Raw genomic sequence first — 24,260 nt, 5'->3', positions numbered from 1 at the left:
CTTTATTCTTCAAATATCCTCACAAAAAGTAACACAGTGATGAATCAGAGGAGCTTGACAACCTGAATGTGAAAGAATGCAGCAGGGAAATGTTCTGCATAGCATAATCATGAAGTTTATTGTCGCTGTTCTGAACTGCTGGACCCAATTTAAAGTGGTTTGACACACTGGAACTCTGCTGTTCCTGTTGATGTTGAAATGACAACTAAACACATATTGCAAAATGGCTGTAGAGTCATAATTTTAAAAGGTGTTCCCATAGCACACATGATGTTCGTTCAACCAGTGTTTCATGACATGCTTTTAACATCATTACAGTAAGGCACAAACTATAGTACCCCCACTCCCACAGATAGAAAGTGGTGCTAAATTAAAAAAGAAAGTCTTAATGAAATCTGATGGACCCTGTACAATTTCAGCTGTTATTACTAATCTGTATGCACGATATATTATGTGTAAATAAAATCGTCAAATTTTGTGATGCTTCTCTAAACAATGTGATTTACTTCATAATATAATCAATTCCAAGGAGCAGAGTCCTTGAAGAGATAATAAATACTTAGACTGGCAACAGATTTCTCCTTTATGGAAGCCAGGGGATCATTACTATGTTCACAACAGATGGCCTCTATTCTGAGTCGAACAAATTCAGTTCACACCCTTGTAATTTGTTTTTTAGAGATGTGTTTTAATGTTACCCTCTCATCCGTACCTAGGTTGCCCAGATGATGGTTTCCCTTCAGCTTATGCAACTAAAATGTTATACAGATTTCTCATCTTTCATGTATGTTGCCTGTTCTTTGCATCTGCTCCTCACTGATAAGCTCATTCTAATATTTGTTGCAGAGTGGTTTTCCTCAGTCCCTTCAGATGAATTAAGGAATCAGGCTATGACTACTTCATTTTACATTCTTTCCAATTTCTCATTCACCAGTATCCTATCATTTGACGCGATACAATTCGATTAGCCGGGTATCCTGAGGATGGAGGCAACAGGTTCCTTCAAATTGTTGGTAAATGTCTACCAGATTACATGGCGTCACATCCCCAAAAATGGTAAAATTTAGTTGTTATATCGTTTCTGGTAAGGGTTTGAGAACAGAGGTAAGGTAAAAAAAAATTGAAGTATCGCAGTTGGTATAGCAACTGCCTACGGGCTGGAGTTTGAGGCCCAGTAGGGTCGGAATTTTCTTTTCTCCATATTGTCCAGACCTATTCTGGGGCCCATCCAACCTCCTATCCAATGTGTACCAGGGACCCTTTCCCTGGGGGTAAAGTGGCAGGGGCATGAAGTTGACCACTCACCACCAGCTAGTGCCGAAGTCAAGAAAATGTGGATCTATACATCTACTCCCCTATACCCCTTCATGGCATAGTGCTTAATTAGTTAAGCACAGGGACAACTTTACTTTTTATCCCTGTAAGAGCCCGTGAAGTCGTGAGACGTCAAGGCTCTCATATTTTCTGGATAATCGGATCATGGATGGCGGTGAGTTTGTCAGCCTTATGTGCTGGCAGCCACCCTTTACCACCAGTAAGATTCCTGATACTCATTTCTGTTAGAGACTGAGTCGACCCTGGGGCCATAGTGCGGCTGGAAGGATTACATAAATAAAAAATATCCAACGACCTCATCAGGAATTGAACCTGTGACCTTCCAGCTTTTAGCATAGCACCTCAACCATGCTACCACATGTCCCCTTTTGAAAACAGAGTGTGAAGGTAAATGTGGGATACATAACAGGTGACATACACTGTGTGTCCAGGATGTTACGACTCATTTTTTTTAAATTTGCCCTGCTATGCCATCTGTTCATGAGTTGTGGTGTTAACACATTCAGGACCGGAGGGGCCAATTGGCCCTCTACGTTTCTATAGCGTTGTGGATTGGGCGGGCCAATTGGCCCTTTTCTGACGTGTTATGTTGCAACCGACTATATTTCGCTGTGTGGCCACGTTGCATCATAACTACTGCGTAGTTGACCTTGGGAATGTTTGCTAGCTTAGCCAGTAACATGATCACGCTCATTTCCTATCACACCCTAAAGAGAAAAGCCTTTGTTCAAGTCCAAGCTTCCACGTATGAACCAGGAAGTTAGCAGTGCAACATGAATCAGAGACGAAAGCAGTTGCAGGCGAAGTGTTCACTCGGAGAACAAGAAATATTAGATTTGTTCTCCGATGAGCTATCAGATTTGCCAACAGCTTCGTCTTCTGATAGCGAGGCCAGCCTCAGTGAAAGTGACAGTGACAGTGACAGGGGCCACAGGGCCCCCCAAAATATAGTGATGTGATGCCTCTTCACAAAGGGGAATGTTTCCAGAGATATCTCACGCGCAAGCACTTCTAGGAGCTCTGGTAAATGTTCTCCAAAAATTTTAGTTCATAAAATTAATTAGGAGATTTTATATTAATTTTTAAAATGAACAGTGCACAAGTTAGGGTGCTAGGCTTAAAAACCCCAGTCCCCAAGGTGATTTAAATATTTAAACAACCGGTCTGCAATGTGTTAAGATTCTTGAAGTTTCAGCTGTGGCTGTCTATAATTTAAAAGAGCAAGCATTGCTGCATCATGTGTTCTGACCTTGAATGTAACAGTACTGTTCTGATGCTCGTCGGAAAATGGCAGTTGAACAGAGAGCCAACATCAAATTTTGTTTGAAGTTAGGCAAAACAGCCGGAGAAGTGTACAAAGAGATGAAAAGTGTGTACGATAGTGTTTGTCTGAGTTGCTCGAACATTTTTCGATGGTATGCTGTATTTCATGACGGCAGGGAGGTCATTGAAGACAATCCACGTGCATCAAAGCCGAGAACAAGTCGCACTGAAGGAAATGTGATAAAAGTGACCGAAATCCTTCCATCAGACTGATGTGTTTCTGCAAGACTCATCGAGGAGCTTTTGGGAATACTACAAAGTACTGTGCATCGAATTTTGACCAAGGATTTGGGCAAACGGAAGGTCTGTGCACGGTTTGTACCGCACGTGCTGTCAGGCGATGAAAAACACTGCAAAGACATGTTACGGTCTGCCCAAAGTGATACATAATTTACAAAATCGATTGTTACTGGTGATGAGACATGGTGTTTTCAATATGAGCCTCTCACAAAGTGGCAGTGTGCAGCATGGTTGAGCCCAAAGAAGCCGAAACCAAGGAAAGTGTGCATGCAAGAGTCAAGTGGACACTGCTAACCATTTTCTTCGATTCCAAAGGAATTTTTTGGCCAGAAAAGGGATCACAGTCCATGATCGTCCTCCGTATTCACCAGATTTGGCTCCAGCAGATTTCTGGTTGTTCCCAAAAGTTATGTTGGCGATGAAAGGAGACTGTCACAACCAAAGCGAATGTACCTCAGTTTTAAATGCGATTCCACAAAAGGAGTGCAGTGACTGTTTTCGAAAACTTTTCAATCGATTCCAGCTATGTACTGATTCAGAAGGAGACTATTTTGAATAAAAAGAGTGAAATTTTGAAAATAAGTCACGTTTTATATTTTTATTGAACACAGTCCTAACAGAACCTGGACACATTGTGTAAGCTACAAATGAGGAAACTACACAAGGAACTGCATGATGCATTTATAAATATCACTTAACACTCTCAGGGCATTAAATGAGTGATAATATTAAAAAGGCATAGAGTGTGGTTAGGGGATGTAATGTAGAGTTTTGGTGCAAGAAACCTCTTACAAAACTGGACACTAAATTTAACTTGATGGAACTCGCCTGATGCCATTTTACAGATGTATACAGGGATTCTATGCGTGCTAGTTTTATAAACCAAGCAACTGAAGAACTGACAGTTAAAATAACTACCATTACAGATCATCACACGAACAACAGGAAAAGCTTATACCCTAAGGGACTGGGCCTACAGATGGAAGTCATTATGTTCCTCCAACATGCCCCAACAGCCAGATACCACAATCTGCATGTAAGATTTGAGGTTCTCACAGCAGCGGTTATGAAAAGTTCTCTCTTCTCTGATATAGTGTTTTGCTTTGCTCATTGCATGCTCCATGCTGATTTCTTGCTCGGCATGTTCCTCCAAAACTTCACTTCATTTTCAGTGGACTACATGGCATTACATCCCAGAAGACAGGCAGTTACCGCTTGTGAGCAGAGCAGTCTGTGCAATGAGGGCTCATGAAGCATAAGTAGCTTCCTTAGACTACTACTGGTGCACCAAAATAAGTCTAGTATTGACTCATTAAGATATTGTAAATGGAGACCCACAGCTTCACCAGAACTGACTCATGCAGTGTGATGGAGGGGGGATACAGAAATTCTGTCTTTGCAGCATCTTTGTAAGTTCAATTTCATTTGCTTTGACTAGACTCTATCTGGATGGCATGCCAGTAGCTTTAGAAAACTAACAAGGAAAGAGTTTAACAGAGATCTTACACAAGTTGTGAATATATGGACTAATATATTGGTTCTGGATAGGTAAGCTTTTGTAGTGACTGTGATGAGCATTCAGGTTTTGTAAAAGGATATTTCTGAAATGGTCACATAAGCAGACTATTCCATGGGAACTACATCACAGTTTTATTTGGTTATTTGCCAATGTTTATCATTCAGTAAGTAGTTTCATTTGAAACATATGGCTGCAACAGTTTTTACACATCTGTCGGACATGGTGATGAAAAGGTAAATTTCAGAAGAATCGCTAAATTAATGAAGTCCTACAACACAGATTCACAGTGATTTCAGCTCTTAAGTTTTTTCTGTCTGTGACATACATTGTCTGTGCTGGAAATTTTGTTTCTTTGTTTCTTTTGTTTGCCATGTATCACACTACTCTAGCAGTGAATCCACAGGTCCAGCTGGCCTAATGCCACATTTTGCACCTGCCTAAAATTATAGGCATATTTAATCGTTTGTCTGTATTTTGATTTTGATTTATTAATTGGGCTTGAAGTAAGCAAGTATGTCACAGAGCTAGGAAATCTTCTGTTGGAGCTAGAGCAAGAAATCTGAGCACAAAGCGCAAGGCAATTTCTGCCACAATAAGTCGAGTTGAGAGGGGTCAAGCCGGTAGGAGCAGATGGCTTCCAGATGTGGAAATCCATTGCATACAATGACATGACTTTCGTTGGTTTTAACCAACAGGAATGCCTACATCTGATATCTGATGTAGGGGTGAGGAACTCTGTTTGAATTCAGCCAGTTGGCAGTGAGGAACTGATGTTAGTGTTGAGCACTGCTGCTTGGAGGTGATGCGTTGCTTAGTATGAGTCATCCTGGGAGGCTTTTGGCTTCAACTTCACCAGTCAATGGATGTGTTTAGCAACTTTATAAATTTGTTATAATAAATTAATACCAATAGTGGTTAAATTGATGTGAGGTAGAAATTGAGCACATCATTACACCTCAATGCTTCTGCGAACAAACTGTGTTAAAAATATAAACTGGTGAAGTAAAATAAATACACTTACCATCAGTGTTAATCATTGTGGCTTGTGTGGGATGATGATGTTTCCCCGTTAATACGACCCTTGAGACAGAGTAAAACTTTTACCACCTGAGTTACCTATCCTTATCCATCCACACATTGGCTAATGCCGCCCCAAGGACGATGTTAGATTGATTAGATGGTTATACGTGGTGCAATCCAAAAGTTCCCGAAATATATTAATAAAAACTATTACATCTTACCTGGATCTTATTCTGCACCATCACCTTCAAAGTAGTCCCCTTGGGAGCGCATACACCGATCCCAGCGTTTCTGCCACTTTAAAAATGCATCCTGGAAGTTTTTCTTTGTTAGGATGTTTAGTACCGTCTGCGTTTCCACTTGAATTTCCTCAACTGTATCAGATCTCTGCCCCTTCAACTTGATTTTCATCTTGGGGAAGAGAAAGAAGTCACATGGAGCTAAGTCTGGCGAGTATGGTGGGTGGGGAACAACTGCCATCTTGTTTTTAGCCAAAAATTCCTGCACAATGCAAGCCGTATGCGGTAGTGCGTTGTCATGGTGGAGTACCCAGTCGTTCGTGCGCCACTTCTCTGGACGTTTTCTCCCCATGTCCTCCCTCAAACGCCTTCGAACATCGCGATATAACTCTTTATTGATTGTCTGACCAGGAGGGACGAACTCCTTATGAACAATCCCGTCAATATCAAAAAAACAGATCAACATGGACTTAATGTTGCTCTTGACTTGTCGAGCTTTTTTTGGCCTAGGTGAAGAAGGGCTCTTCCATTGTGACGACTGCTGCTTGCTTTTTCAGGGTTGTAGCCATAAACCCAACTTTCGTCACCAGTCACAACCTTCAAAAGAAAGTTTGGATCCTCTTGAAGCTGTTGCTGAAGTTCCCTGCAGACTTCCAAGCGATGCTGCTTCTGTTCATTTTGCAGCAGTCGTGGCACAAACTTTGCTGCAATCCTCATGTTCAGTTCCTATGACAAAATTTGTTGACATGTACCATAAATTAGTCCCAAGGTGTTACAGAGGTCTTGGATGGTCAGTCTACGATCTTGCAGAATCAGATCCCTAACTTTCGCAACATTTTCTGGTGTTTTGACTGTTGACGGCCGTCCCGAACTATCGTCATCATCAGTCAATGTTCGGCCATGTTTAAAACGCTTATACCAGTTGTAAGTTTGTTTGGCCTAAACTGTTTTCACCAAAAGCTTGCTTCAACATTTGGTGTGTTTCTGCAGCAGTTTTCCCAAATTTGAAACAAAACTTTATACAGACATGCTGCTCTCTCAGGACAGCCATCGCAAAACTGCAAACTCACAGAAACACAACAATGGAAATACGTTCACCAACAATAAACCCAACCACTCAACTCGACGCCGCTTGCCACACTGATTCAAGAAGGATGTGTGAGGAGACATCTAGCGGTATTTCGATGTGCTCATAACCATTCACGCGCAAATTCAAATTTCGGAAACTTTTGGATTGCCCCACGTAATACCATTAGCACAGAGTTAAAATTAATCTGGCCACCATCCCCTGCAGAAACAGGGTAATATAATTCCTCTACTCCCAGACGATAAACATTATATGATGTCTAAAAGAGAATGAAAAAGTTATCTGAACTCTATGCATCTTTTGAAAACATAACTGTAGAAGTGTCCATTATGAGCATACATAAAATACATCACTTAACACCTTTAATATCTTTCTTTATATAACTTTTAACCCAATACATATTCTCTTGTTTGCACTCTATACAGTAAGTAATTCTCATTCTCCCTGAACTTGTTGAAACTTTAGCTTGCATATACACATATCACTCATTTCCTGGTTTTCTATTGCACATCACTATGGCATTACTTATTGCCATCCAATTGAAAGATTGGTACTTCAACCTAGACCATGCCCAAATATGGAGTTCAACTTCAGCTAAACTATGTCAAGCAGACCTTTCTCTTGTTGATGTTCTCGCTGCTCTGCTTGCTGGCGAAGATACTTGAGACCTGCTGTGATGGAGCTCTCAAGATCAATCATCCTGTGATTACTTTGACTCTGTCCTGCTCCAGTGAAGGATGGTCCATAGTATTCAAATGTTGCAGGTGGTGGAATCTCTGCCCCTTTACCACATACATCCTGTTTGGTGTCCGACACATCTCTATGATGTAATCTGCTTCCCCAAAGCCCCTTAGCATCACCTGATGATGATCTGTCATCACAAAATGAGGCAAGGGGTTGAACATCAATTTCTCTTCCACGTGCAGTGAGGTCTTCACCACACTGCCCATCCCTGATGCTTGAGCTCTTTGTGCCAGTATTTCTGAAAGTATTCTGAGGTTTCCTTGATGAGAAGAATAACGTTAGTTTTGGTTTCTCTGGCACCACTGCAGCAGAATTTGGGGCAAAGTCAGGCTGATATGAAGATGGTGGTGCAAAATCTTGTGGGCGTTCAGAACGCTTCTTTTCAACCCACTCTTCCTGTGACATTACTGAAACATGGCATACATATTACTATTAATAACAATGAGAGACATAAAATATATATTCTGAGTCAACAACTGAGTGAAATACATTCACCTAGTATGTCAGTCCAATCAATGACTGGCTGACTCAATATCTGGATAAATAAATAGAAGTGTATGTATAAAAACAAATAAGAAAATAAAGAGCTGAAGAAACACAAATCAAAAAGATATTATGAAATTTACTCCACCACTCCAGTAACCATGGTTGTTTAAGTGATGTAAAAATATTGTGGTGGAGTTCTGGGATGTAATTTGATACTTATTCCCAATTTTATTTTAAAGACACAGACAAATTCTGATCGCTTAATTTTAATATTATTCCTTCCATATAGCATTTGCTACTATATACTATGAAATTTACAACAAAAGATCATTCCAGGCGAAGTAAGAGTATGTCTGCTTGCAAACAAAGGATCTCCATTTTACAACAAACATATGCTCAAATACAATTTATAATTAAACAATGAATTAATAGGGCAAGATTTAAGAGGGGGGGTAGGGGCCTCCGTAGTCTAGGGGTAACGTTCCCACCTCATGACTCAAGGTACGCGGGTTCAAACCCGGTGGAGGTCGTGGAATTTTTAAGGGTGGAAAAATTCAGGGGACAAGTCCTCCGGGAGGGATTTTAAGCCATGGGTCCCGTGTCTCTAGGAGACCTCTGAGCAAAATTAGGCAAGTTTCCCGCCCAAGTAGTTCCCAATACCTCTGGTAGATGGGGGAAGCATCGGGTACCGAGGGCCGACCTCATTGGCTGAATGGGGCTAATAGCACNTCATGAGAGGTTAGTTTGTACTTTTAATTATTACAAGAAATACCCTCCCCATCCAAGAGAGAGAGAGAGAGAAATTATCATAACCTAGATATATAACCTGTGAATGAACATAGCAGTATATAATACAACCATATATACTTGCATATAAATTAGAAGTGATTAATTAAAACAATATACCACCAACTCACCCTCCTTCACCCCATCCTTGCCAATGTCCCATGGCCGAACTTGCGGCGGTTTCCGTTTTGCTGGTTCTGGTTTTGGGTCAGGATCCAAAGTCTCCTGCTTCTCACTTTCTGCTGGTTCTGCCTCTTCCTCTGGATCTGCAACACAGACAGGGCACAGATGCTTTTGTTTACAGAGGGGCCTTTTAGAACCACAAAATAACTCTTGAAAGCAAAGCGGCAGATATATTACCTACATCATCCGTTAGATAGTTGCACCATGATCACAATCACTACAACATGCCACCAGACTTCATACTTACACATCTAATGCAATATCATTCTTTCAAAACATACATGCACATTATGTTTTAAAAATTATGTACATATTCCTCCAGCACTGAACTAAATATATGGCATCTGATTTGTTTCATTCTGGTCCGTCACACTAACAATTATAAATACAAACCACTGCGTCCAATGTGACATATAAGTTTTTGTGACGTGAAAACTTATCTCCCTTACATGTTTCCAGTTTGTAATGATGTTCCTTCTGAAGATGGTCCGTAACGACCGAAACATGTAGGGGGAGATAAGTTTTCACGTAGTAAAAACTTATATGTCACATTGGATGGAGTGGTTTGTATTTATATATGGCATTAATTAAAAAATGTATTTCATAGAAAGTAATATACTGAGATTAAATTTAACTTTACTGTGAACACATAATTCCGCATACACACTGTCTCTATACTTAAAACTGAACACAATTATTTAAATAATTTGCACTTTGGCGTCCAGTACGAATTCTGGTCGACCATCTTGTGGGTCCGCATGTACCAACTTCAGCATCCAGAATTTCCACCTTGTGGTGTCAACATAAAAATATACAAACAAATATCGATTAACATATCGAATATTAGCTGTAAATACTTTCTGTGGACATGCTTTTCAATTAAATTCGTTTACACACATTGGACCAGAACCCACAGGCAATATCCATCATGGTTCCCTGAAACGCACATTCCGTAACACTTGGCTGATTTTCATGAATCTTGGCATGGATGATATGCCACTTAAGGCCATTCCAAAGCAACCACTTTCAATTTATTAGAATCAGTAATAAAAACACAGCGGATGCACAAAGTCATGAGGTGGGAGACATAACTGTAGCAATAAGCTTGGAGCAGCACCACTGCGCATCCGACAGCGCACCTCCCTCCTCAATGGGATAGCACTTGCTGAGATTCAGCAATGTTACGTTGGGTTTGCGAAACATACCACTACGCATCCACTTATTCCCAGCGTTAGGTTCGGTGAACCTGTATTCAGACCATATTAACGCATCCCACCAACTCGTACTCATCAGATGGAGGAGTTTATTCCCTTGAAATTTCTCCTCAGATATTAAAATATTTTCAAACCTTGGAAAAAATTAAGACTTTCAAATTCAACCAGTTTTCGATTTTCCGAGATTTCGACATTTGAGCGAATTTCGGAAACCTTCATTTTAAAAATGGGTTTTAAATTCTCAAAATTTTCGAAAATTCCATTATTCGAAATACATTACAAGACTTTCAAAATATGCATAGTATTAAAACATTTGAAAACTTGAATTCCTTTATATGGTTTACGTGAGTTTACAGAAAAATGCCGATAGTATGTAGAGTTGAGCAAATTTCCATGTTCTCAAAACAAGAATTCATCACACATCACTACCACTTAGCTCCGAACGTCACTCGAATTTTGCCGAATAAGTCGCCTACACTTGCTAGTCTTTGTCTGTTCAACATAAGACTGTATAGATTTACGTTAGGTTGCTGATGTTCATAATTACCCACTATCAGACACATATAGCCATAAAAATTATTAAGCATTTCAACCAGTTCTTGCAACAGTACATGATCAATTAGTTATGATCCTCACTAAATTATATTACATGAATGTAAAACCAAATTTCCACTAGAACTTGGTCCACCCCGTTCATGCATTGCTCCTGTAGTTTACGAGTTCATCAGAAACTTCCGACTACAGTTCGCAAATGTCTTACAGACAGAATCTTACCGTCCTCTTGAGGAGGCAGACCCAGGCGGGTCCTCTTCCTTTGTCGAGCGGCCTTCAGCCTGGCCTGAAGTTGCTGCTGACGCCTCTCCCGGAGTCCCTGGGCGGCCACCTGTTCGCGCTGCGTCTCCTGTCGCAACTTTGACAGGGCATCCTGTTGAGCGCGCCGTTCCGCCTCGTCCTGCGAGAAACCGTAGTATCCGACGCCGTGACTGCGGGCCTCTGGAACACATGGGAGTTGTCAATCCAACAGTTCAAATCCAGAGTCAAGCAATATAAGGCAATGAAGAGGTCCATTTTAACACGATTCTTTCGTGTTCATACTGGGCCGAGGTTACAGTGGCCGCGCGGTCTAAGGCATTAAATGTCTTCGCCCGCTCAAACACTGGGATCGTGGGTTCGAATCCAATTCGAGGCATGGATGTCTACGTTGATATTGTGTTTGTATTGTTGCCTAAGGAGTCCCATTGACCGTGTATAAGATTAAGAAACTGAAAGACGCGGCCAGGGCCCAAACTGGGCTGTACAGCCATTAGTAGTAGTAGTAGTAGTAGTAGTATAGTGCACACATTGGCCTTAATGCGCCTTATTTTCACGAAGTTCTCTATAACTTACTTATACTCATGGAGCTGAGCTCTTCTTGAGGAGAAGCCAAACTGCAGCTACTCAAGAATTTCCCAGCATTTTATGGAACCCGAAGGTTCATTACCGTGTTCACAAGAGCCCTCCACCGGTCCCTATCCTGAGGGTTCTATAACAAAGATTTAAAAAATACTTTCATTTTTTTCAAGGATACTTCATGACTGGTTCATCTCTTACTGGAATGACTGCCAAGAAGATGACAAACTGAAACAATTCACATTTATCATGCCGAATCTTCACCATCCCTTTTCTCAATTATTCTCATTCCCTTTGGACAAATGCTGGGATACTACTACTATTATATCGTAATCTGGCAGGTGGTATCAACGTTTCGGAGGAACATACTGCCTCCATCTTCAGGATACAAGTCGTATAACTGCATTTTAGCAGTAATGAATTCTTACTTTCTCGGCTTGTACTTTGGACAACCTTGACAGATATGAATAACAGCAAATAGTGAACATTTCCCGTCCAGCATATCTATCCAGCTAACAGGCAGTTGTAGGATTTCTCCGCAAGCCGCTACAGCGCCAAGGCGATCAATGACGCCGCTACAGTGAACCCATACTCATGGGAGGAGTGGAGCACATACAAGAAGACATCTTGATTAAGCAACAGTATAAGAGAGAGAAAACGCACAACGTTTACTTCCGGTCTGGGAGCTGAGAAGCCCCCAAAAAATCTTTACTCCTGCAGGGAATTGAACACTGGTCATCCAGCTTTTAGCCTAGTCACTATACTCACCAAGCTACTCCACTTAAAATAACAATAATTCGATTAAATTCTGTATTTATAATACTAATAGGCAACGGAAAAATTATTTCCGTGTTTAATTAAGCACCACACCACGAAAACGCATGGCGAGTGGATGTACAGCTCCGTATAATAACCTGGGTATTACTCGTATATTAGGTGAAAGGTCCTCTTCACCCCTCGGTACCCACTAGACAGGAGGCCATGCGGGCCCCAAGAGTCGGTTTGCAAGCTGAAGACAAGATGAAAACCACCTGAAGCTAATGGGAATAGAACCCCGATTCCTTGGTCGTTCATCCCGTGACCTGGCCACTGTATTGACCGAGGTATCATTTGTTACGCCCCATGCACACCGGAGTGAAAACAAATTCTTGTAGACTGGTACAGCAAAATTACATTACGATCTTCATACTTCATTCATACGACACCACGAGAAGAAAAGAACGCCTATAATAGCGTGCATCTTGTTAGGCGCTATTCGTGCGTAGCCAATAATTATGGGGAAAATATCTACATAACAAAGTCAATAGAAAGTCCGTCGAGTGTAACAATTTTTTAGGTCACTTCTTTATCACTTTTGCCTTACATGTTTCGGTTTAATAAAACCATCATCAGATACACACACAACACACAACGCATAGGAAACATCTAAACATAAGCCTATACAACCTCAAGCTGACATCTCCCATCATCGGGATGAATTAACAAGGAGGAGCCTAACATTTTACTTCAAATGTTTTAAACTTTTAAATATTTTAACATTGACGTTTTAACTTGAGGGCAATTTCGGATGGAATGTGAGAGTTGAACGTGCATTCAATAATCTAGCAAGTGTTGTGCTTTTACACATCGACATATGGTAGCAGCGTCCACGCAGCATATATACTGTGTACATTTAAACAACGCCAGTGTTTTCATGATTGTACTATGTGCCTCTGATGATGGTTTTATTAAACCGAAACATGTATGGCAAAAGTGATAAAGAAGTGACCTAAAAAATTGTTACACTCGACGGACTTTCTATTGACTTTGTGATTGATAGTGTAACGGACCAAAAATGAAACAATTCAAAATATCTACATAACGTTACAACGTGCTTCGATATATCTACCGAACTGCTGTCCTAACGCTTCCAAGCATGAAGTCTATCTGCATAATACTTAGGGAAATAATCGTTGTTTAATCTCAGACTTGTACGAAACACATAAGCACACTGTGTGGGCAAAACGCCGAGATTTTAATGATGGCGGTGCATTACACTGTGCTGTGAAGTGCTAACCCGTTACAAGGCGGCTCTACGAAATAACTTTTAAAGTCTGGTTTCTACGACCCACTGCATATCGTTTACACAACATTACACACACTTCGTAACGGGTGTCTACAATCCTATCGAGTTTACACGTCGAGTCGTATCGAGAATTGTGCTTGGTATCGATCAGTATCGAGATGTCGGCGTGCGCATGCGCGGAGTGCCGTGGTTTCGCCACCGGCTCGCCGCGAACTCGTCGCGTACACACAGTGACTGAACGGAGACTGAAAGCCTGGTAGAGAGAGCGACTCCAGCATACACGCCCCGCGGAGGGATGGTCCATTCCTCCGGCACCGCAGCAGCGCTACTGGGAATCACTGCTCTCGTCGGAGGTAGGACACAACATCGATACTGTCGATGACTCAAGTATAACAAAATAAATTTCTGGGGAATATTCCAAGTCATTACATAGAAAAAAAAGTGATCTTTGTTCGTGTGTTTGGATATTCAACGACGCTACACCAGCTGAGCCAAGCACATAGTCCAAAAATAGTAGACGACAATTATGGATAATATATAAATCGATACTAATCGATAACTCGCATTAATATGATCACAGTGAGACATAATCAGTGTTCAGAATGATGTGCTGTTTGTTTATATCTTTGGCCACTCTATGACGCCCTGTCAAGTGTGTAAGTTGCGTAGTTTAGATATGAGATTAGGTGACAACTGGGAACTGTAGGAAAACCGGCAACTCACACAACGGAGGTCACAGTGGGGCATTTACAAAGTAATACCGATGCTTGTGAACCATGTATCGGGTGATCTAGCAATAGTTGAGAGACGCGCTGGTCGGACTAATAACTTCGTGTATACAACATGGCAATATTATACACACTGTATAGAAAAGAAGTGGCGTTCCCTCGTGTCTTTCACGTTATTTAACTGCGTCATATCAACCGCTCAATTGTTGTACTCACAGGATATGACGATTGTGAAGGGACGCGGTGGTCTCGGCAAGAAAGTATAGAGAAAAACTATGCGAAATCTCAATTTCGAGTGTGATTTGAACTGAATATGAAGCATGTCACATAACACGCATGTAGCGAGAACCCTTTACATCACATACCACTTGCGGTATACTATACTATATACTTTAAACTATATCTGTTTTGCATGACCCTCGCTGATGTTTGTAATGGAGACGCAGAGTGTTTCCCATGAGGTAGGAACTGAAACTTTAAATACTGTTTAGACGAATTTCGTTCTGTATGGGTGTGAAACTTGGTCTCTGACATTAAGGGAGGAACATAGACTGAGGGTGTTTCAGAATAGGGCGCTGAGGAGAATATTTGGACCGAAGAGAGATGAGGTGACAGGAGGTTGGAGAAAACTGCATAATGAGGAGCTTCATAACTTGTACTCTTCGCTAAGTATAATTAGAATGATCAAGTCAAGGAGAATGAGACGGGCAGGACATGTAGGACGAATGGGGGAGAAGAGGAATGCATATAGGATATTGGTGGGAAAGCCAGAAGGAAAGAGACCTTTGGGAAGACCATGGCGTAGGTGGGTGGACAATATTAAAATGGATCTTAGAGAGACAGAATGGGATGTTATGGACTGGATCGATCTGGCTGAGGATAGGGACCAGTGGAGGGCTCTTGTGAACACGGCAATGAACCTTCGGGTTCCATAAAGTGCTGGGAAGTTCTTCAGTAGCTGCATTGCTAGCGGCTTTTCAAGAAGGGCACCGCTCCATGAAGTTAGAAGTTATGGATGAATTTCAGTTTTCAAAGCATTAAGAGAATCCAGCCTACACATGACGTGTTTCCCCATGCGTTAACATTAAAGCAATTTATTGCAGAGCTTATGAAATAAGGTACTAAATTATTATGAATGACGAATCGAAAGAGGCAACGAAGCAAACAGTCGCTGACAACTTACAGGATGTGTGATAAAATTATTCTGGAGGAACTGAGTACAATCACTGAAATCTTCAGGGAGAATATATAGATATTGGACGGATTTCGAACTGAGTATCTGCCATACCCCAACAGACTGTACTTACAGAGAAATATCCCGTTGAGCAACATTTTGCAAACCAATTCTTCAGCTTGCCCTACTGTATATGCAGTGCGGTGCGCTCCTTCCGATAGTTCCGGTTCACATCCCAGGTCTCTGCAGCCAAATGTTCCAATAGTGCATTAAATATTCCATGACCACTTCATATCGTATGTCACAGTTCATCATGCGCAATCATCGTCTCATTCGACCTGGGGTCGACTCAGCCTCTAACATAAATGAGCACCAGGAATCTTCCTTGGGGGTAAAGGGCGGCCGCGCGCGTAGGTCTGGCTGTCTGGAAAATGTGGGGGCCTCGAACTCTCACAACCCTATGAGCCTCCACAGCTACCTTTTCTGAAAAGCGGCCTCCGTAGTCTAGAGGTAACGTTCCCACCTCATGACTCGTAGTACGCGGGTTCAAATACCCGGCGGAGGTCGTCGAATTTTTAAGGGCGGAAAAATTCAGGGAACAAGTCCTCCGGGAGGGACTTCAAGCCGTGGGTCCCGTGTCGTAGCTTTACGGCACGTAAAAGAACTTCATACCTCCAAAGGAGGTCACTGAGCCAAAATTGCGGACGTTTGCCGCCCAACAGCAGTCACTAATACCTCTGGTAGATGGGGGAAGCATTATAGATACTTCTCAGCCAGTAGAGCCGGTCTTGCTGACTGGGCGGGACTGATGGTAAGCACCAATACCGGTAGGATATAGAGGCTGGTAGAAATCATAGAGAGAAGCACAATGGACCACTACAGGTCTAAGTGCATGGGGAAACCCACCCTCTCTAATAACTAACTAACTACCTACCTTTTCTGAACCGTATCCTTTTATGTGGGTACCAACATTTCGGAGTAACTTTCAGTCTCTATCCTCACAAACGTCATGGCAGTGTTCCTTCATATTTTGGTATTCTTGCTCGTGACATCTCGTGGAACTCTAGGAGGGTAACATAACTGCATCCACATTCAGAGTCAAGGCAGTGTGTTCTCCGAAACGTCAGTATCGACCAACCAGACCACGGTGCCATAATACCATTCTGGAAACTTCACACCATCAACAGTCCCTGAGTGATGATGATGCTGAGTGTTTTCTTGCAGGTATGAATCGGACTTCAAACCCCCTTAAAGCCCGAAATTTATATGAATACATATAAATTCTGTTTCTGCTTCACAGATAACACAATGCGTCTTCCACAGAAAGACCAACAGTCAATGTTATTTAGGTAAATAGCTGGTTTGTGAGACAGCAAGCTGAAGTTCTGTGTGGCTTCCCACAATGTCGTCAGAATTGATTGCACCAGAAACGAAACAAGGCCAAATGACAGCTACAGCCTCGCTAGAGCAAGGCGTTCTCACCCCCTCTCCTCCCCCACTGATTTCGTCACGATAACATGGGCTTCGTGACGATGGATAATTTGGTCCAAACATTGTGATCCACTCAGGTCTTACGGGTATTACCGATTACTGCGCGGTTCGGCGACACTGTCACGTTGCAGAAAATTACCTGCACATCTCACTAGATTCCACCTGTCAGCTGCTCGAAATGCAAAGCAGAACACATAAGTGTAATCTAAGAACTAAATAACTTCATGGAGCTGAGCCCTTCTTGAGAAACCGCCAGCTATGCAGCTACTCAAGAACTATTCAACATTTTATGGAACCCGAAAGTTCATTACCATGTTCACTAGAGACCTCCACTGGTCCCTATCCTGGGCCAGATCAATCTAATCCATACCATCCCATCCTATCTCTCTAAGATCCATTCTAATATTGTCCACCCACCTATGCGTTGTTCTTCCTAGTGGTCTCCTTCCTTCTGCCTTTCCCATCAATATCCTATAAGCATTCCTCTTCGCCCCCATTCATGTTACATGCCCTGCCCATCGCATCCTCCTTGACTTGATCATTCTAATTATACTTGGAGAAGAGTACAAGTTATGAAGCTCCTCATTATGCAGTTTTCTCCAACCTCCTGTCACTTCATCTCTCTTCGGTCCAAACATTCTCAACACAACAATCCCACATTGCCTGACCATGGCTTGAACCCGGGCCGCCGCGGTGGGAAGCCAGCGACTAATCGCCTGAGCTATGGCACGGCCGTTATGTTTACATTTGCTCACAACATGTCGGGATCGAAAGATTGTTGCTTTACTGTCACGACCCCTATACACCAAACGCTGCGATACAATACCACCCAGGTAAATGTCACTTTTCGTATTACACTTCATGTATCCACGGCAGTGAAGATTTCTACTATAATTTTCTGAGTTATGACACTGCGTAATCTTGTAGGAGAGTACCAATATGTCGGGAGAACATACTGTCTCTATCTTCAGGGTTAATGTCTCCTGAACGATGTAGATGGAAGCAGGAACATTGTGTTGTAGTCTGGTAGGTTGAGAAGAAAGTTTCGGAGCAACGCACTGCCTCTGTCTTCAGAGTATAAGAGTCTTCAGAGTATAACTGCAGGAAATGTGTTCCTTTCAAACGATGGTGCTTACACACCAGATTGCAACATGGTATCATAATGCAGAAGACCACACCATGAGAATTACCCCCCCCCTCATCCCCCCACAGTAGCCTACAGAAACTTGCATGGCCCGAGGCAGTTAGTTCCTTTAGTTTATGCAAATGAACAGCTGCCAGGTTTCACATCCATTCCGCAGAGAATAAAACACATCTTCACTGAAATTAAAACCAAACAGCGGCGATAAGAGAACTTTTTCTTTCTTGTGACTACAGTCAGACAAGGATGTCCAATTGATTACCCGTGCAACCCACCTCTAATCCTTCAGGCGCTGTCGGGAAATTTTAACCTTCACAAAAAATTATTTTATCTGTACTACATAAGGAACAAAACCCAGAAAACAGCTATTATGATTAACTGACCGGCCTCTGTAACAGAGATGTCACGTGTTTTCTGGGAGGTGGAACCGTCGCATATATTTACGTGTGCCTTTCGAGTCTTCACAGTAAACAGTGGCCAATTCCCTAAACATAACCCGACTGATTTTTGAGTGGGGATAGGTGTTTTTTTTCTGGGAAGAAAGAACCGAATTTTCAAATGTTAATGAGGTAAGGTTCGGGAGCCCTTTACGCGATTATGGAAAAATCATTCAGGGGACTAACTTCGGCTGGAGAGAGCTTGGTTTCGATTCCTGGTATAGGCGTTACGTGTGTTTCATTGTGTTTATTTCCGGTTTCACCCAGCAACCCATCCAGTGGGTTTCAGACGTCTTCCATTGGGAGGTAAAACTGGCAGAAAGGCTTACTCCAGAATTCCTGGAGTTTTACCTTCAACAGTTTCAGTAACAATGCGATGTTTTACGTGTACATCTATTATTGTCCGTCCGGCTACAATTTATTTCCGCGAATAACAGCATTTAAACCTACGGGGACGCAATACTGGAGATTTCAACGCCAGAATAAGATACGAACATTAATCGACTGCTGGACCAGTACCTCAACAAGGTCAAACCAGAGTCGTCCTACCGATTACTAATCTAGGCAACAGCAAGAGGTTCACGCACCCCCTCCAGATTGGAGGCCAACAGACCGTCCAATCGATGTCATTATCGACAATGTAACATCAGCTGATATCTGCTGATACTGTCACACGACAGAGGGACTATAGACTGGGTTTCGGGTTTATTCCGACACTTCGACACACAATTCGTGACAACTCTTTACAAATCACTATCACACACCGACTAATATTCTCAGTCACGGTCTTCACTGCGCTGTTTCCAGGGCTCACGTCCTCGCAGGCTGGCGACCATCTCACACGAACCTCATACTATTCTAACTGCAGTCTCGCAATGACACATGGTCCTCGTTATATAGCCTCGGCACGGATCACACAGAAAACACCGCTTCCAATGTTACATGTTCCACAGCCGTTACTTACCAATGGCTGTTTCTCTGGCTCTACAGTTCTTGCTTTGAGCAAATATGGCACAATATATATTAAGTTTATGTCCAGTTCGCTTGCAGCAGCTCCTGCGATAACCGCTCAACACTTGCCCATGGCTTGTCTTATCTCCCTGTAATTTAATGTTCCTTATCATCCAATTTATTTTGCAGTTCAAAAGGAGATTACTTGTGTACACATTAACACAGCTCCAGTAATTACTGGTATGCTTATCACCTTCCCTTCCTTACTGTCATCGGCTCAGTCCTACGCTGAACATCATTACCATCTGAGACCCACTGTATAGGAGGCTGGGTCGGCCCCAGACCCGGCCTGGACGTTATGCAGAAGAAACGTCAAGATTGGAATGTACAAACTTGTAACACCGACTGCTGCTTTGTGCGGGTGTGAAAACTGGTCTTGCGCATCACTGGAAGAACAGACTCAGTGCGTTTGAGAACGGAGTGATCACGAGAATATTTGGGTCTAAGAGGGAAGAAGTAATGACATGGAGAAAACTACACAATAAAAACACTCCGTGGCCTGTAGTCCGCAAGCGAACTATACCGACCGAACAACCGCCGCCTGTCGGCGAACTTAGTGCCAACTTTAGTGGATAGAGGGTGTCGCGTGTTCAGCGCAAAGAACCCCCACCCCGGTCGTTAATCTCGGTTTTCCAAACCGGAGCCTTTATTTCCTTGAAATAGTTACTCAGTTATCCTCATGAGGCTGAGTGGACCCCGTTCCACACCCAGTACTTCTAAAAAATTTGGTAGCGCCGGGAATCGAGCCCGGGACCTCTGGATCTGTAGCCAGGAACTCTGACCACTAGGCCACAGAGGCGGTCGGGTTTCATAATTTGTACTGCGCACTTCGTGAGATGTTAGTAGGGGACCCAAATAAAGGTAAGATTGGCGGGGTATGTAGCACCCATGTGAGCAATTACAAATAAATACAACACTGTGATGGGGAAACTCAATGCGAATAGNAATCACTATCACACACCGACTAATATTCTCAGTCACGGTCTTCACTGCGCTGTTTCCAGGGCTCACGTCCTCGCAGGCTGGCGACCATCTCACACGAACCTCATACTATTCTAACTGCAGTCTCGCAATGACACATGGTCCTCGTTATATAGCCTCGGCACGGATCACACAGAAAACACCGCTTCCAATGTTACATGTTCCACAGCCGTTACTTACCAATGGCTGTTTCTCTGGCTCTACAGTTCTTGCTTTGAGCAAATATGGCACAATATATATTAAGTTTATGTCCAGTTCGCTTGCAGCAGCTCCTGCGATAACCGCTCAACACTTGCCCATGGATTGTCTTATCTCCCTGTAATTTAATGTTCCTTATCATCCAATTTATTTTGCAGTTCAAAAGGAGATTACTTGTGTACACATTAACACAGCTCCAGTAATTACTGGTATGCTTATCACCTTCCCTTCCTTACTGTCATCGGCTCAGTCCTACGCTGAACATCATTACCATCTGAGACCCACTGTATAGGAGGCTGGGTCGGCCCCAGACCCGGCCTGGACGTTATGCAGAAGAAACGTCAAGATTGGAATGTACAAACTTGTAACACCGACTGCTGCTTTGTGCGGGTGTGAAAACTGGTCTTGCGCATCACTGGAAGAACAGACTCAGTGCGTTTGAGAACGGAGTGATCACGAGAATATTTGGGTCTAAGAGGGAAGAAGTAATGACATGGAGAAAACTACACAATAAAAACACTCCGTGGCCTGTAGTCCGCAAGCGAACTATACCGACCGAACAACCGCCGCCTGTCGGCGAACTTAGTGCCAACTTTAGTGGATAGAGGGTGTCGCGTGTTCAGCGCAAAGAACCCCCACCCCGGTCGTTAATCTCGGTTTTCCAAACCGGAGCCTTTATTTCCTTGAAATAGTTACTCAGTTATCCTCATGAGGCTGAGTGGACCCCGTTCCACACCCAGTACTTCTAAAAAATTTGGTAGCGCCGGGAATCGAGCCCGGGACCTCTGGATCTGTAGCCAGGAACTCTGACCACTAGGCCACAGAGGCGGTCGGGTTTCATAATTTGTACTGCGCACTTCGTGAGATGTTAGTAGGGGACCCAAATAAAGGTAAGATTGGCGGGGTATGTAGCACCCATGTGAGCAATTACAAATAAATACAACACTGTGATGGGGAAACTCAATGCGAATAGGGGATACCTAACAGCAGATGAGAGGATAATAATAATAATAATAATAATAATTTATACGTGTAATAACAATAATAATAGTATGGTGTGGACTAAATTCATGTGGCTTAGAGTAGGATTCGGGGCTCTTATGAACACGGTAATGAAGTTTCGGGCCCTATCTGAGGTAAGACTGTTAGCTGTTAGCTTTATTGCCATATTCCCATGGCTCTATTGCTGACGACTTCTCAATCAATTTGGCGGGCCGCAAGGCTTACCTGCTGACGAGAAACTTGATAATAAGTTCTGTAAACTCAAGGCCTGACGACGGCACCTGCCGACCAGGTTCCCGGGGTGGACAAACTCTGCGGATACAGTGGCTCCCTCGCGACAACACGGTCTGCATACACACAAGTTCACTTGTGCCTCTACATAATCTGATGGTCTTTACAGTAAAGGGGTTTAATTTAGATAAACTTACATTGGGAGGAGTAGGGGGGGGGCGTAAGAAGCGCCCAATAGCAACTTGGAAACCTGTGTCCTCCTTCCTATCGCGTAAGATCTACACCGTGCTGTCGACAACACGTAACGGAACACACGGCTGTTAGGGCGATACGCAGTGATTACAGGAGAGTTTTCTCATGCGATTCGAGTCCTTATTCCAGTATCATGGACTTATTCCAGTATTTTTTTAATGGCATGAGTAAACTTCAGTTTCTTAATTTGAGTGCTATTCCTTCTTGGAAGTCTAAGCTACCATATATTGTGATATTTATAAGGAAAGCCACCATGTCCCGGGCGAAGAACAGGTACTTCTGCTTCCAGGTTATATAAAGTCTCATAATGCTTATGAAATCAGCCACGGCATACTTGGGGCCGGAGGAACCGGAGGGTCTATGGGAAAAGAACGAATATAATTTGTTGAGCAGAACAATTCTGGCGACGTTTAATTTTTTAATAAACAAAGGCAAAGCTATCCCTGTAGCAGGTCGTGAAGGTCCATGGGGTTGTAAGACGTCGCGGTTTCCATTGAGAATTCCTCATTGAGAATCACCAGAAATACTAAAAAAGTGGGAACAACTGGAAGTTCTGTAATTTTACAGCAGGATGCACGTATGTAATCGTTGCACGTTAAAGGGTGAAATATGTCTTTCACCACTGTAAATTGCATAAGAATATATTTTGTAGACACGCTGTTTAAATAACTAAGATATTTGATAAACCATTCTCGCAAATGAAGACAAGACCCAACATAACTACCTCTTTAAATAATGCGACCTGATTTCAAAGCAAACAACGCCTAGGTTTCGAAAGGACGAAGTTCCCAAATTAAATGACGAATTCCAAACTTCGAAATTATTAGGCTGGTCCACTTACTAGTTACGTGACAGTGATGCATCGGAACACTACAGAACGGTAGTTCTCAAAAGAGGCCTCTTGTGAAAAGTATTTATCAGACCCCAGGCGCAGAGGATGACGGGAAATTGAGCAACAGGAACACAGCGGAGGGCACGTAGATCACACATCCTTCTTGGGGAGCGAGCATGGCAAGTCAGTACAGACTTTTAACACGTCAGTTCCTACCTCACAGGAAACACCGCGTCGCCATTATGGAGACCAATAATTTAACTCTGTTCAGGGGAAATAATCGCTGATTACTGTGAGAATCATATGGAACACATACCGGCAGTTACCACTATGCTCCCTTTCCATGGCAGGGTGACTAATGAATGACTTGGAAGGGATCTAGAAGGAAATGGGTGTGGCCTGGTGAAGGTTCTATCATTGCGTTTGGATGAACGCATACACTACACCACGAAAAGCATCGGTCAAGATAGCCGGAGTGCCGTCCAAGATTCAGAAGACCAAACCCGAATATGGAGTCTAAGCCGTTACCGCCATGCTTAAGCTCCAAAAGGTTCAGACTTTCTTCCATGTTTGTGATTAAACGAACGACACGTTGATAAGTGCTGACTGTTACAACATTATAGAATTCGTTACGGATAACAATCCACGCTGCTATAAAATTTAATTGAAACTCGTATCTCTAGCCTTAAAACCCGGCATAGAGTGGTCGGTACAGCGACTGACTATGGGCTGACGAAAGAGGGGTCGGAGTTCGAGTCTCGGTAAGGTCAAGAATCTTGTTTTCTCGAGGTCGTCTAGACCGGCTCTGAGATCCACCCAACCTCCTATCCAATGGGTATCAGGGACTCATTCCCCGGAGTTAAAGCGGCCGGGCCGTGAAGCTCACCACTCACCTCAAACTAGTACCGAGGTCAAGAAAGTGTGGTTCTATACATCCACTCGCCCATATGTCGTCAAGGCGTAATTATTGCTAGCCTTGAAAGCCAGGATAGCTCAGCGTGGCCCATTTGACTGCAAGAAATGAGAGAACCATCGAGAAGTAATTACAGTCAGGACAGTTCTGGCCATGGTTGAGTTAAGCTGCTCTGACACGTTCAGTTCATAATCTGTATTGCCATCTGTAGGCAAGTTCTGAAAGTTTTAGAACTTCTG

At 42.8% G+C, this 24,260-nt stretch overlaps 2 protein-coding genes across 3 annotated transcripts in view; one reads left to right on the top strand and one right to left on the bottom strand.

The window, feature by feature from the left end:
• Window positions 1–7,116: 7,116 nt before the first annotated feature.
• The window catches only part of LOC111865899 (coiled-coil domain-containing protein 174), a 95,454-nt gene continuing 78,310 nt past the window's right edge, over window positions 7,117–24,260 (bottom strand). Inside the window, exons 5-7 of the mRNA XM_023854337.2 lie at window positions 10,951–11,169; window positions 8,911–9,045; window positions 7,117–7,914 (exon numbers count right to left, since the gene is read on the bottom strand). Coding sequence (XP_023710105.1) covers window positions 7,358–7,914; window positions 8,911–9,045; window positions 10,951–11,169 — 911 coding nt within the window. The 3' untranslated portion in view covers window positions 7,117–7,357. The remainder of the gene's footprint in view (window positions 7,915–8,910; window positions 9,046–10,950; window positions 11,170–24,260) is intronic.
• The window catches only part of LOC111865900, a 63,827-nt gene continuing 53,375 nt past the window's right edge, over window positions 13,809–24,260 (top strand). The window contains exon 1 of one of the 2 annotated variants that reach the window (XM_023854340.2): window positions 13,809–13,983. In XM_023854340.2, coding sequence (XP_023710108.1) covers window positions 13,926–13,983 — 58 coding nt within the window. In that variant the 5' untranslated portion in view covers window positions 13,809–13,925. The remainder of the gene's footprint in view (window positions 13,984–24,260) is intronic. The other variant, XM_023854339.2, reaches the window with a different exon arrangement.

Source organism: Cryptotermes secundus, unplaced genomic scaffold (assembly GCF_002891405.2).
Source record: "Cryptotermes secundus unplaced genomic scaffold, Csec_1.0 scaffold1713, whole genome shotgun sequence".
Classification (NCBI taxonomy): domain Eukaryota; kingdom Metazoa; phylum Arthropoda; class Insecta; order Blattodea; family Kalotermitidae; genus Cryptotermes; species Cryptotermes secundus.
Note: the sequence above shows the minus strand (reverse complement) of the source record. Positions and strands in the feature narration are given on the sequence as shown.